Genomic DNA, 15,531 nt, shown 5'->3' with positions numbered 1-15,531 from the left:
CATATTCTGGCTATTGTGATTGGTGCTGCTATAAACATAGGTGTGCAGGTGTCTCGACTGTATGTTGACTCACATTCCTTCAGATATATGCCCAGGGATGCTATAGCAGGATCATTTGCTATTTCTATTTTTAGTTTTTTAAGGAGCCTCCATATTGATTTCCATAGTGTCTGCACTGTAAGACCCGAAACTTGGAAACTGCTAAAGGAAAACAAGAAAAAGCCTTAACGTACAGGTATGAGGAACACTTTTCTGAACAGAACTCCAGTTGCTCAGGAGATAAAAACAAAAATTGAAAAATGGGACAGCATCAAATTAAAAATCTTCTACACAGCAAAAGAAACAATTACCAGAATCAAAAGAAAACCTACAGAATGGGAGAAAATCTTTGTCAGTTAATTATCAGATCAAAGGTTAATATCCAGAATGTATAAAGAGTTCCAAAAATTAAGCACCAAAAGAACATAAGATGTTTGTCTTCACCGTGCCATCTCTGTACCTCTGTGGGATCTTTAGGAGAATGCAGGCAAAGCGTGGCTTGGTGCTTTGGTTTTACTCTCTCAGTCCTGTGACCCGAGGCAACACGCTAAATGCCTCCCCACCGGTTTCTATGAACCTATGAAGACTTGAGTGGAAAATCCTTGTGGGAATTGTTGAGGAGGAAATTAGTGACAGAGAAGCCAGGCAAGAATCAGGGGCCAGGAACAAGGTAGCCACTCGTGCACTCCTGTTGGAGACAGAGGAGAATCATTTGAGAGCATCTTCAAATGTTCAGACCTGCACTCCACCCCGGGACAATTAAATTACAATCTCTGGGTGTGGACCGTGTATCAGCCCTTTTTTCTTGGAACATTTTTTTTTCTTGCACTTGCTAGGCAGGAACTCTACCACTTGAGCCACACCCTCAGCCCTTTATTGCTTTAGTTTTTTTCAGGTAGTCTGGAGTTTTAGCCTGGGCTAACCTGGGACCTCAAACCTTCTACCTACACCTCTGTCATGGCTGGGATTGCAGGTGCACACCACACCCAGCTTGTTTATTGAGATGGAGGTCTTCACTTTTTGCAGAGGCTGGCCTTAAAGGGTGATCCTTCCAATATCTGCCTCCCAAGTAGCTGGAATTACAGGTGTGAGTCACTAGGCCAAGCCTCTTAGAACAATTTTAATGTTTATCTCATTTAATCCACACAACATTTCTTACAGATAAGTACATGTATTAGCTCCATTTTATAGTTGATCAAACTGAGGCTTAGAGAGGTTAAGTGCCAGCAAATAAGAGGTGGTGCTTGAATATAAAGCCCATGTTCCCAGCTACTTCTGGTCAGCAAGGGGTCACCCAGTGGTCTCTGCCCTCTCTGTACCTTTAGCTTACCCACTTCCCCTCCTGCTTCTCCTACCTGCTGCCCTGTGTGTTCGGACTTCCCAAAGCCCCATGTCAGATAACGAACTGTGGTTATTCAGAAGTCCCTTGCTATTTCCGCTGATTTTTATTAAATACAGCTTGTGGCTACGATTCAAGAATGTGCAAGCTGATTTACATTCTGCTTTGCATTGAGTTTATTAAGATAAAAAATATTTCCCAAGATAGTGAGTCAGAAGTATTTATGGTGAAGTGTGCCGAAAGTGGACGCAGGTTGATAGTGCAAACAGAATGTTCTCTCAAAGTCAAATGCAATGACCTAACTGTGTTTGGCAGCCTTCCTTTATGTTTAGCTAAGCATTCTGTTTCACGTTGGGAGCCTCTCCCTCTCTAAAAGAAGCTGTCATGTAGGAGGCTTGGCTTTTGGCATGAGCTGCTTCTGACACTGAGGCCCAAGCCCTCAGTCTGATTGTGATTGGCTGGCTGAGTTGGTTGCCATGGCAACGGACTGTGGAAACTTTTTCTATCTCACTTTCTCTCACCTGTCAAAATGGGATCATAACTCCTGGCTCTGCCTCCCTCCCTGTGGAGCGAAGGGAGGGCACTTGGAAAATGAATTAATAAATGTTGGGAGGGATTTGGGGCTTGTGGATGTGACATCTTGTCAAGCAGGGCAATAATAAATGGGGTGTCTCCAAAGCTAATTTGCCCGAAATTCACTTGAGCCTTCCATTTACTTAATCAGCAGCATTTATTAAGTGCCTACGAAGTGCACAATAAGGCATGGAGTGCCAGGAGGAATACAAGAAGGAGGAGGAGGAAAAATGGTCTCCATTCTCAGAGAGCTCATAAACCATCTTAGTTTTTCTTACGGTTCACGTTTTAGGTTGATTAAGGCCCAAGATGCAGGAAGCTTTTTTAAAAATCTCGTTCTCAGTGATGACTTCCAGTTACGTCATTAGTAACTAGTGGTGATTTACTTGTTTGTAGCCCCACTGGGTATTGTCATGGGCTGAACGGACTCATGAAAGGAGTCCTGGCTACAGTGGTGGAAAGCACAGGGAAAGACTTCAGTTCGAATTTATTGGGAAATGGGGCATCAGATAACTGTGGTCTCTGGTGTGCAAAGGACTGGGTTTGAGTCCTGGCTCTACCACCTTCTGACTGTGTGACTTCACCTCTCTGAATCTCTGCTTCCTTATCTCTAAAGTGAGGGTAATAATGGTATCTACTTCCTGGGATCATTTTTAAAAATTTTTTCTTGTTTTATTATTCATATGTGCATGCAATGCTTGGGTCATTTCTCCCCCCTGCCCCCACCCCCTCCCTCACCACCCACTCCGCCCCCTCCCTCTCCCCCGCTCAATATCCTGGGATCTAAGGTCATCACTTTCATGGATAAGGAGGAAAAATAGTGGTACTAAAAGCACTGATATTTCCTTCCCCTACATTGTAAAAAATAACAAGTTTTTACTCCAAGACCCAAACTTTTGCCAGTCGTTTGGAATTGGCCACCCTGGAACCCCAAACTGCTTGTGTAGAGTGGCTTCTAGCCACCCTCTGCTCTCCCACTGGTGGAGCTCAGGTCACTTGTTCTGAGAGCCTTACTGGAGGCCAGGAGGCAGAGGGGCAGGAAGGGTGGCTGTGGAGTTTGTGGGAGGAGCACTAGGCGTGGAATCCAAATCTTGACTTTGTCCTTATTAGCTGTGATTTCTAGGGGGAGGTCTTTAGGTCCTTCGACCTGCAGATTTCCATCCTGATTGTGCAAAGCCACTGCAGCCTTAGCGTGTGTCAAGACAGTGACAGCAAACTGTTCCACAATAGTGGAGTCATCTCAGTTGCAACCCAGTTGCAATTAAAGAGAAAAACAAGCCAATTGTACTTAAAAGTGTCTTCCATAAAACAGCAGAAATTATTGATTTTGTTAAATGTGGACCCTTGAGTCCATGTCTTTAATGTTCCATGTGGTGAAGTGGTATGCCCACAAAAAGTGCCCCCGCTGAACACTGAAGTTCTAGAACTCTGAGTGTCTCTACGAAAAGCACCTGCTCTCCAAACAGAGCTAGCCACTTTGCGCTTAGAAGAACAGCTGACACACTGTGGTTAGCTGTGCTTGAGAATTCTCAACATTGAAGTAAATGGGCATACCAGTTCAAGGAAACAGGAGATAATATTAGTTGCCAATACTAAAATTTGAACTTTGGAACAAAAAGTCAAATTTCCAAAACCTTTGAGCCACTATCATGAGAATGACAGCAACCCGGTCTTTACTGATGAGATTGGTGGTGATATTAATGGATATGGCTTTTCTATATTTACATATTTAAATGTGTCCACGTGGGGAAGGTGTGAATAACAGTGATCTCGTGTTTCCTAAGTGAACAATATGCATTCTATTATAAAACCATATGTGGGTCAAAGCTCCCTTTCAAGTGCAAGACATCTCAATCCTTTTTAATGTAACAGATTATGCAAGGTTCATTGATATGGTTTCACATTATTACAAGAAAAGAAAATACCGCTTGCTGAATTTCAATGTACTTCAGAGAAACATATCCTAAATTATTGAAAGGCAATAAACTAACCCTCCCTTTTACAGATATGTAAAGCCTGATTTTCTTCAGGCAGTACAACCTATCTCAACAGATTGAATGGTAAAACAGGAGAAAACAAATCACTGTTCTTAAAGCAAATAATACATTTCCAACAATATAAAACAATGTCCACCTGTCTCACTATTGTTAAGTAATGGGTTATTGTTTTTTAAAATAAATTAAACAAGTACTTAAATTTTTTTCTCTTTGGTGCCCTCAATATTTTTTTCTCAATATTTTAAATTGTATATCTAAGAGGCTCCAAATTTTTTACTTGTGCCCTACACCACATACTCTGGAACCAAAAGAATTTTTTTTTAAATCTCAATTCTGCTTCCTGTCTGTGTGATCTTGTACAAAATCTTGCTCTCTTTGTGCCTTAATTTTCCTATATGTGAAATGTTCGTCACAACACCTGCCATGACACATATCATTTTGGTGTTGGCTATAGTCACCATCATCATTATTATATCATCGTCATTGTGATTATTGTCATCATGGTTTCTAGCATTGCCATTGAGAGACATAGTTTGTTCAGGGACACAGGAGCTAGAGGTGGAATCAGCAAAACAGAAATTTTTTATCTCTCAAGCCAGATTATGCCCCTCCCTCCCCATCACCAGTCTGCCATCACAATATCTGTAGTGAAAGAAGCAGAGAAAAAAGCATGAGAACTATTCCACAGCTCAAGCACACATAGGCACTGAATCAAAGCTAGGGTCAAATATAGAAGCCAAATGACATTGTTTGGTGTTCAAGTTCAACAGGTACCTGCTGCCTGCCATCCAGCGATTCTGTGACACAGACTGTCCCAGGAGAAGATCCCAAAAAACCCAGGGAACAGAGAATGAATGCAAAGCCTCGGGGCGAGAGGGGACTGTGTGACCCACTCAGCTGTTAGTGTAAGGACAATACTGGAGTACGGTGTGTGAGTTTCCTCTGCACCCGGCCCCTTGCAGGTGAAGCGCAGGTGTTCTCTGAACTGAATGGCAGATCCAGGGCCTGCGATGGTCACACCACGCTCTAGGTGGAGACTAGAGTTGGATCTCCTAGCATGGCCCATGAGGCTGCTATAGAAAGTTCCAGCTGGTTCTGGGAAGAGAATGGACCCCAGCCAAAGGCTTGTTAACAACAAGAAAGATGGCAGGGATGCAGACATGCGTTTTTATTTTACTTTTTTCCAGTCATAGGAGGCCTTTGTGTTGTAGAGCCAAAATTTTGTTGTGATGCTTCTGGTCTTGGCTGAACTGGGGAGCAGACCATTTGTTAGCTAAGGTGTGCCTAAGGTGAGCAGCTACAGGTGGCAGCAAGTTCCCCTCTTCTTTTTTGTCAGGAAAAAGTTAAAACCAATGCCCTGGTTGTGGCAAGGCTCCTTTGTTCAGTAAACACAAAGATCTGTTTATAATTCCTTTGTTCTCTCTGGAAACACACTGATTTCAAGAGCCCTGAATCCTTCTTTTGCTTTTAGAGAGACGCTACCTTGGATGTAAAATAGAGTGGGTCAGGAGAAATGCCTTCTCTCTGAGGGAAATGGAAATGACAAGTAGAAAAATGTCTAAAACTTAGGCCAATTCACCAGTTAGTCCTTCCTGGAGTCGGGGACTAGCTAAGCCCCTGAGTACCTGTGTGTCCAGGAATGAAATTCCATCTGCCCTGCCCTCCATGGGACTCACACTACAGAAGTAGCCATGTGTCATGGAAAGAGCAATGTTTGAGAACCAGAGAAAGTGAATTGGATCTCAGCACCATCACAAGACCTTGGGGGGATTTCACTTAACCTCTCTGAGGCTAGGTTTCTTCTGCTAAAACAGGACAGCCACCTCTCCCTGGTGGGGTTGTATATGGTAAACGCTAACACAAAGCCCTGGCATGTGGTCGGTCTTCACACTGGTCTGTTATTGCTCCTTTATTGGTTGGCTGCCTCAGTCGGTCTTTGTGGAGTGCTTGGCTGAGCCTGAGGACTGAAGGCCATTAATGATAGGAGCATTGGGTAGTTTGCTGTGTGACTGTGGGGCAAGTAAGCTAATTGCTGGGTTGTGATGTTTCTCATCTGCAGCTGGGGATCATGATTAATTAATGTGCATTTCTTATTTACCCAGATGTTACAGAATAACAGGATATGGAAGCCATGAAAACATGTAGCCTGAAAAGCATCATACAGAAGTTACTGTAATAAAAAACATAATAGCAGCATTAATTGACTTTATTTCATTTTTGGTTTTTTGAGACAAAGTTTTGCCATTTAGCCCAGCCTGGCCTCAAACTCTTGATCCTTCTGCCTCAGCCTCCCAAGTGCTAGGATTATGGCGTGCATCATAATTAACACTCTGGAGTGTTTACTTTTTGACGAACATGGTTTAAGTGCTTTACAGGTGTCACCCGATTTAACTTTAATCTTCCTCTATCAGTTTTGCCAGGCAGAACCCTATTTATTATTCCTATTTTCATTTGGTTAAACTGAGGTACAAAGAAGTTAAGTAATTTGCCCAAGATCACACATATAGGCAGGGGGAAGACCTGAGATTCAAACATAGGCAATCAAACTTCAGAACCTATCCAAAGGTGTATTAATCACAATGCTGATTTTGGCATTATCTGATTGCTTTTTCTAAGTTCACAGGGCATGTAGTTACCCATTCTTGACACATAAAGTGAGTTGTAAAACCATGGTCATAGCTCCATAAAGCCATCTGTTCCCCAGCTTCTGGGTGTTCCTCAAACATCTTAGGGACACATGTGCTTACATTCATGAGCACACACATTCACAGATTGACAACGGATGATAGATTTGATTGATAGAGATAGATTAGATAGATAAAGAGATAGAGAGATAGAGAGATAGATGGATAGAGAGATAGAGATAGATAGGTTAGATAGATATAGAGATAGAGATACAGAGATAGATAGATAGAGATAGAGATGGGTAGATAGATAGATAGATAGATTAGATAGATACATAGATACATAGATAGATAGAGGTAGATAGATAGATAGACAGATAGATAGATTAGATAGATACATAGATAAATAGATAGATAGATAGATAGATAGATAGATAGATAGATAATAAACACATGTTCCAGGAGAGAAATCAGAATATAAATGTAAGAAAGCAAGGCATTAGCAGAATCATTTATGGACTCCTGATTCTCTTGGAGAGAAAGTTGTTCATTGTCTTATGTGAAATGAAAAGTATCCTCATGACAGCACAGTGACCGATTGGCATGATTAATCTCTTCCACTCCGCACACATACTAAGTGCTATTTACACGCTTAGCACACTCCAGTGGGGATGTCCAGAGTTTAACAACATGCCTCCCCACATTTTTCATGGAAAATTAAAGCAAGTAATCATTTATTTTTAGCAGTTATGAACCCATTTTATAGACATTTGGGTAATTAAATTACTCAGCTAAATAGCTTTTAAAAAGATTGTTTTTCCAATAAGAGTCCATTAAATTCAACAAAGTTACTGTGTTCTGTGCAGCCCAAAACGGTAGCCACTAGCCAGAGATGACTATTTAAGTTTAAAAATTCAGTTTCTTAGTTGTGCTAGTCTTTATTTCATGAGCTCAATAAGTCATGTGTGCTTAGTGACTACCAATCAGTGCAGCTCACAATACATGTCCATCATTGCAGGATGTTCTGTCTAGCAGATACTGCTGCTTTGTAGTACTGCACACTGAGGATGTAGTAATGACTCAGCTCTCCCCATGCCCATCCTTTTGGGGCTTGTAGCCTTGCAGTGAAGACAACTACTTAACAAGTCACACTGGGATTGGGGATAGGGAAGGACAGTGAGCAGTGGGAAGGTATGACAAGGATCTACCCAAGGGTGGGTGGTCAGGGAAAGTGAAGTCAAAGAAGACTTCATGTATATGACTAGCAGAGCAATTTTTTTTAATTTTTATTTTATTCATATGTGCATACAATGTTTGGGTCATTTCTCCCCCCTTCCCCCCACTCCCTCCCTTATCCCCCCTTATCCCTCCTTACCCCTTGCTACCCCGCAGAAACTATTTTGCCCTTATCTCTAATTTTGTTGAAGAGAGATTATAAGCAATAATAGGAAGGAACAAGGGTTTTTTGCTAGTTGAGATAAGGATAGCTATACAGGGAGTTGACTCACATTAATTTCCTGTGCGTGTGTGTTACCTTCTAGGTTAATTCTTTTTGATCTAACCTTTTCTCTAGTTCCTGGTCCCCTTCTCCTATTGACCTCAGTTGCTTTTAAGGTATCTGCTTTAGTTTCTCTGTGTTGAGGGCAACAAATGCTAGCTAATTTTTTAGGTGTCTTACCTATCCTCACCCCTCCCTTGTGTGCTCTCGCTTTTATCATGTGCTCAAAGTCCAATCCCCTTGTTGTGTTTGCCCTTGATCTAATGTCTGCATATGAGGGAGAACATACGATTTTTGGTCTTTTGGGCCAGGCTAACCTCACTCAGAATGATGTTCTCCAATTCCATCCATTTACCTGCAAATGATAACATTTCATTCTTCTTCATGGCTGCATAAATTCCATTGTGTATAAATACCACATTTTCTTAATCCATTCGTCAGTGGTGGGGCTTCTTGGCTGTTTCCATGACTTGGCTATTGTGAATAGTGCTGTAGTAAACATGAGTGTGCAGGTGCCTCTGGAGTAACCTATGTCACTTTCTTTTGGGTATATCCCCAAGAGTGGTATTAGCAGAGCAATTTTTTAAGCATGATGGTGCACACATGTAATCCTAGCTACTCAGGAAGTAGAATTGATAAGGAGGTGGAGGCAGGAGTATTGTGAGTTCAAAACCAGCCCGGGCAAAATTAGGGAGACCCCATCTCATACACAAAATACCATAGGGGTGGAGATTTAGCTCAAGTGGTAGCTCACTTGCCTAGCAAGCACAAGGCCTTGTGTTAAATCCCCAGCACTGAAAAAAACCATTATTTTCTCTGTGACTGGATCCCACAAACACTATTTAATGTGATTTCTAAACCTTTATTGAAGAATAAGCTGAAATAAAACTTCTTTCATTATTAAAATTTTTAATGCAGCAAATCTCAAAAGAAGCCAAATGGAAAGCTTGATTAAATATGATTGATTTCCTTTACATGAGATTCTGGGATAATCTCATGATGATAAAAATCAGAACAGTAGTTGCCTGGGGGAGGGGTGGGAGGGAGTGTTTGGGAGCAGGCACTGACTACAAAGGATTCAGGGGGCATTTCTGGGGTGCTGATATTCTGTCAAGATAGGAGCACTGGTTATGTGGGTAGATGCATTGTCACTCTTTGTGGAACTATTTAAGATCTGTTCATCACACAGGATGTAAATTATATCTCAGTTAAAAATTATATGTTGAATCGGTGGACAGATACATAAAAAGATGAATTACACACTGTGACACGTTCTGGCTGACACGAGTGATATTGTGGAAATGCCACTGTCTCACCTCTCTGTCTGCCAGTGACCTGGCCTTACATCATGAACAGGAGAATTTGAGGCACCAATCCCCAACTTGAGACATGTGGCTAAAAATGTTTTTCTCCCACTTTTTTGAGTGTTTGATGCTTCCTTTTTTATCAAAAGTGGTCAAACTAGAAGGATGTTTGTCAGAGGTAAAAAATGGTGCTAGCTGGGGGTGGAAAGATTTGAAGTGAATTTCATTTTTTTCCCTCTTCCTCTCTTGTCCTATTATTTGCAACAAGGAGTGTGATCTACAGCACAGAAACTCATTGTCTTGTCTTGGAAAGTACAAGGGTGTGTGGGTACCATGTAACCATTTGAAGACTTTGCATTTTATGTTCTGATGAGTAACAAATTTTGCTCCAAGCATCAGGCTGTGTTCCCACACTCATGGGGTATTGGTAAATGCTGTTTACCAAACCTTCCTTGTCTATCTCCCTGTGCTTCTCTTCTCTGTCTCTCTGTGACCCCAGAGGCCCTCTGGAGTGGATCTGGGTTGCTTAGAGTTGATCTCCGGCTGTCTGCCCCTCTAACCTGCCTCCTTTCCCCTGTGCCACAGATTCTTACCTGACTCTGGATGAACCAATGAATAACATCACCACGTCCCTGGGGCAGACAGCAGAACTGCACTGCAGAGTCTCTGGGAATCCGCCTCCCACCATCCGCTGGTTCAAAAACGATGCACCTGTGGTCCAGGAGCCCCGGAGGATCTCCTTCCGGGCAACCAACTATGGCTCTCGACTGCGGATTAGAAACCTTGACACCACAGACACCGGCTACTTCCAGTGCGTGGCCACAAATGGCAAGAAGGTGGTTTCTACCACCGGAGTCTTGTTTGTTAAGTTTGGTAAGTAGCCTCTTACTGGAGATGGCTTTCGGCCTTCAGCCTCAAGCAGAAGCCACAGGGCCAAGGAGGGAGAAGATGAACAGTTCCATCAAGTGTAGTATAGGTGACCACGACTCTAACATTGCAGTGGTACCCTGTACCTATTTTGCAAGCATGTAAGCCAAGATGCAGTGGTTAATTACCAGGTACACGTTGCCCAGCCAGAAGGCAGCAATGCAGGGGTGGAGTCTGGCTCTGTCTGTTCCACCACCTGTACTCCAAGCCATCAGGCCATTGAGCTCTTCTTCTCAGCAAGGTTGCACCTTGTCCAGAGACATTGGGAACACTTGCAGTGAGCAGGCTCCTCTTCTGTCCAGCTGCTCTCAGACCTGACACCCCTGTTTTCTGTTAAATTGATACCCTGTGCAATCGCTCAGCTTCCTACTGGAAGCTCCCTGCAGAGTTTGAGGATGCACTGGGTAGAGAGTCATGTTTTACCACTTGTCTTAGCATTTTTCAGATCCTGAATTGTGCGATATAGATATGTTCTCTTGGGAGAAACTGGAGCAAAACAGTAAATCCCGGAAAAATAACTATCACCTCCGGATGGGAGGAGAGCCTGGATTTGTCATGAGTTGATTGCATTTACACTTGCCCTCCAATTACCCAGACTAACTGCTTCTTTTGTTTTTCTTTCATTTCTTCAGGCCCTCCTCCCACCGCAAGTCCAGGATCCTCGTAAGTATTCTGAATCTCCTCTCTTGTCATTTCTAAGTGTTTTTCTGTAGATTTCTGGGCAATGGCAATGCTGTCCTCTGCTTGGGCCAAAACACTGTTTCCAAATGTCATTTCATTTTGCTTCTTTGATCTGAAGATCCACAGGAGACTAGCATTGACTGTAATCTCATTGGCTTGCTAATCTTGAATCTGAATGATCAAAGCAAAAATCTTCTTACATTTACTATTTTTAAGTAAATTGAAAAGTTGAAGGCAACAATGGATTTGGTAAAAAATGAGATAAGAAACCATAGCGTGCTGGTTTAGGAACCTCTCCTCCCAGCTAAGAGGGTCTGTTTCACATTCTGCAAGAATTTCTGATGCCTTAAATTATTAAACAAGGCAACAATTAGGTGATCACTTTATTTTTCTTCCCTTCAAAGAACCCAGAGGCAGAAGTTCTAACTCACATAAGAGAGAGAAGTGCCCGTGCATGGATTTGCAGTTGGACTTATTCCAAGTTCATTGTCAATGGAGTCTAAAGATTCTGTTTCTTTAAATGATACTATTGTTGATATGCTTATTATTCTGGCTGGGGCGTTCTCATGTTTCACTCTAGAAGTATTCACTTCAAGAGTGGGTTTTTCCCTTTATGTGTATTTTTATTCAGGGGAAAGATCCATTTATTCAAACCCAAGAAAATAGCCTCCATTTTTTGTAGATATCTGAAGTAGTATTCATAGGACCTGTTTACGGGAGCATCCACAGGTCTGGCCTAGACCACACCCATGGCAAACATAACAGCCACTTAACTTGCTGTAATCCCCCCATGCCACTTAATTACAGTGTGGGGTATTTTAATACACTGCTGTGTGCCTCGAGGCCCAGTGACCCCTGTCCCTTTAATAAAATAGGTGATGGGTAAGAATAAACACTGGCCTCCAGCCGTACTGTTCTGCTATTTCATCAGCCAGTTAAAGGCAACTGCAAAACAGTCTTTAAAATCACCTAGTGCTAATTGCATTCTGTTTGCCTAGACAGAAAATGTTGCTTAATCTGAGAATAGGTCGGAAGTTTGCTCACTCCATCTTGCATTTTTTGAAGTTCATTTTTTTTAATGGTCTCACCACTGATTATATGTGGAATCCTTTTGAAGTCTTACTTAAACAAAGATTAAAACTTTTGTTACTTCCTGTAAAAAAGCTTCCCACACTGGTACCTTATTTGTTTCTATTAATCTGTGTTTCAAATGTGGCTGGTAATCTTTTTGGCAGGTTGATTATTCTGGTTCACTCATCTTCCTTCACTATTCATCCCTGGGCTGGTGATTTTCTGCCTGCTGTATTTGTATCAGAGTTCTTTTCAGTTAATCTGAATTATTTTGATCATTTGTACATCCTCACTCTGGAAGTGTTTGTTCTTTGTTTGCTGCCACCTTTCTGATGAATCCAGTCAAATTCTGTCATGATTTTTAATCTCACTCAAAGATAGTCAAGCAATTTTATGAGCTGCTAACCGCAAACAGGGTATTGATGTTCCCTAAAGATCCCTATCTACACTAAAGGTATTTGTTGACATCAGACACCTCTGTTTCATGTTCACCAACCTGAATATGAAACAGGTTATGCAGCAATAGTATTGAGTATACAGTTACCATGTTTGTTTGGAGCGACTTATACTAAAATGCAGTCCATGCTGGAAATCCCACAGGGCCTTTCGAAGTTCAATCTCCAGCCTTTTGGCATTCCTGGTTGGCCTTTTGATTCTCTGTTTCTTTCCCTTTCTCTCCTTCTTCAACTGCCTCCACGGGTCCTGCCTTCTTAACTCCCAAATTAATGCTAGCTCCCATCCCTGTCTTCCCAAGTTAACTCCCAAATTAATGCTAGCTCCCATCCCTGTCTTCATAGCCCCCAGGGAGCAGCCAAACCTCACTAGGAGATGCTTAGAAATTAACAAAATGAGAGCCACAGGGAACACCCAAACATTAAGGATCCCTCTCAAGGCCTTTTGTTAAATCATACACTACTTTTTCCAAAATAAGAGCAAAGTGCAGTTATAAATTGCTATTTACTGAGAAGTAGCACAGTCAGTAAAGAAAAAAAAATAAGGTGACCATCCATGGCACAACCTAACATTCAGAACCATGAAATGCTATGCGGAGAGATGAGGCCCTGTGACCATGGCCCAGCAAGGCTCTCATCACTCCCTTTAAGTGTCTATGTCAGGTTTTCACATGAAGCTTTCAGGATGATGTTCTAGTTTATAGTGGGAGAAAGTTTGAGATTTTCCTTTGGCTTCTGTTCATTGCTTCAGGCATTCTTTCAGCTGTCACTGCCAGGTCCTGGCCCACCCCTGACAGTTATAGGGCCTGGGGCATAAGTACAAGTAGAGATCCACATACCATACGTCTAAATATTTATGAGCTACAAATCAAGCTAGCAAAACTGTTAAATGAAATATGTCCTATCCTCCCATGTCGACAACTACACCTTCAGAAGGACAAAATTCTGTTTAAATATGTAAAGTTGTGCTTTTTCTATGACTGAAAGCCAAGAGCCATCAAAAATAACTGCTTTCCTTATTATTTTGCATGTCTAGGTATTCTAGTCAAGAGCCAGAAATATTATATATAACATAGATTGCTACATATTACTTCCATAAAAGTTTTTTTGCCTTCATGTCAGCTGCCTAGGTTGTCTTACACAGAATTTTTGCATAGTGTGTAGTATATTGGCAACAATGCCAAATGAGACAAACTTACTTTGGTTATTCTCATTCTTTCAAAATAATCTTCATTTGAAGAAACTTTACTTTCCTGAGCCAGTAGCAATGATGTCAGTAAAATTCCTAAAGTGATACTTAAATTTAGAAATGAATTAAGAGTTTTATAAGCCACATTCAAAAATAAAAAATGGGGATCATATGTGGTGAACAATTATTATATGTTTTCAAAATCAGATCTCATATAAATTAGTGCCATGTCAGATGTTATCCTATATGGGTAGAAATCGAAGGGTACAGTCATCAGGTGTCACTTATCAAAGCAGGTGTGTTCTGAGAGATGCATCATTAGGCAATTTCATCATTGTGCAAACTTTATAGAGTGTCTTTACACTAATCTGGGTACTACGGGTCAGGTACTTGATGTGAACTCTTGATGCAATCAAGACACATAAGTGAGAGATGTCTGAGACTGCTGCTAACATGACAGAGTATACTGTTTCAGAATAAACTACGCATGACACGTGCTAGTCTAAGACATTATGACAGAATGACAGCACTAGGCCATAGGAAGCTTTCCCTCTGTCATGATCTTAAGGGGCTGTTGCCATATCTGCGGTTTATTGTTGACCATAATGGCATGTTCACCGTTATGCTCATATTACTATACTACGAATTGCTGAATTGCTACTTTTCTAGGGCTGCTACAACAAAGTACCATAAGCTACCTGGATAACACAATAGAAGTTCAGTGGCTCACAGTTTTGTGTTGGCAGGACTCATTGTTGGCCTCATTTTAACTTGATTGCCTCTGTAAAGACCCTAGTCCAAATAAGGTCACATTCTGATTAGGCTTCAATATACTGATTTGGGACAACACAATTCAGCCCATAACACTATTCTTTTTTTTGAGACAAGGCCTTGAACTGGCCTCGAACTCACAATTCTTCTGCCTCAGCCTCCCTAGCCCTGGGATTACAGGCGTGGACCACCATGCTCAACCCATAACTCTTAGTATTACAAATTTTTCTCAGGCATGTGAAGCTCTTACTGAGTATATTATCGAATTTGTGAGTGTTTTAGAAGCATTGATTGGGATATAGAGAAAATGGATGTTTGATGACATTGGGAATGTTTCTTGTGTAAAAAAACTATTGCATTCAAATTGGGAGGAAGAATTTGACCAGTGATTGATTTCTCTTTTCTCCTACTAAAGTGCTTCTGCCACTGCAGACCTGCCTGTGCTCAAAGCAGTGTCTGACTCCTCCCCAGGCTGTGGCAGAAACCTTTCACGCTATCCATCGTGGTACCTTTTGCTCCAAGGATGGAGGGCAAGGAGGATAGAGAAGGGTCCCCTGGGGCCAAACAGTGTTAGTCTCAGTTATGGATGGTTTAAGGTTCTGGTTACACGGTGCTAGCTCAGAGCACCAGACCCCAGGATGCGAGGAGTCCACTGTGTAATCCTCACTCTTATTAAATTCCTTTTATGAGTGTTTTTGGTTTGTAGGCCCAGGGCAGGGGCCTTCCTCCTTCCTGTTTTCCTCCATTCCTCTCTCCCTCTTTCCTTCCTTCCTTCTTCTGTAACAGTTTTACTGACATACAGTTTTCCATAAAACACACCATTTTAAAGTGTACCACGCTGTTTTTCTTATATTCACAGCACTGTGCAGCCCTCACTGATCTCTTATTGTAAAATATGTTCATCCTCTCAAAAAAGAAGCCCCTCCTGCCTATGGTTGCATCTAATTTACTTTCTTCTTTCTGGATTTGCCTACTCCAAACCTTTCATACAAATCAAATCATGCAGTACTTGTCCTCTTGTGTATGGCTTCTTTCACTTAGCGTAATGGTTTGGGGTTCATCTACT

At 41.7% G+C, this 15,531-nt stretch overlaps 1 protein-coding gene across 1 annotated transcript in view; it reads left to right on the top strand.

Annotated features, from left to right (window-relative positions):
* Nucleotides 1-15,531, top strand: part of Ror1 (receptor tyrosine kinase like orphan receptor 1) — a 355,481-nt gene that overhangs the window by 226,604 nt on the left and 113,346 nt on the right. Inside the window, exons 3-4 of the mRNA XM_074079592.1 lie at nt 9,960-10,247; nt 10,934-10,964. Of these exons, the coding sequence (XP_073935693.1) occupies nt 9,960-10,247; nt 10,934-10,964 (319 nt within the window). The remainder of the gene's footprint in view (nt 1-9,959; nt 10,248-10,933; nt 10,965-15,531) is intronic.

This window comes from Castor canadensis, chromosome 7, assembly GCF_047511655.1.
Source record: "Castor canadensis chromosome 7, mCasCan1.hap1v2, whole genome shotgun sequence".
Lineage (NCBI taxonomy): Eukaryota > Metazoa > Chordata > Mammalia > Rodentia > Castoridae > Castor > Castor canadensis.
This window is presented reverse-complemented; position numbering and strand designations above follow the sequence as displayed.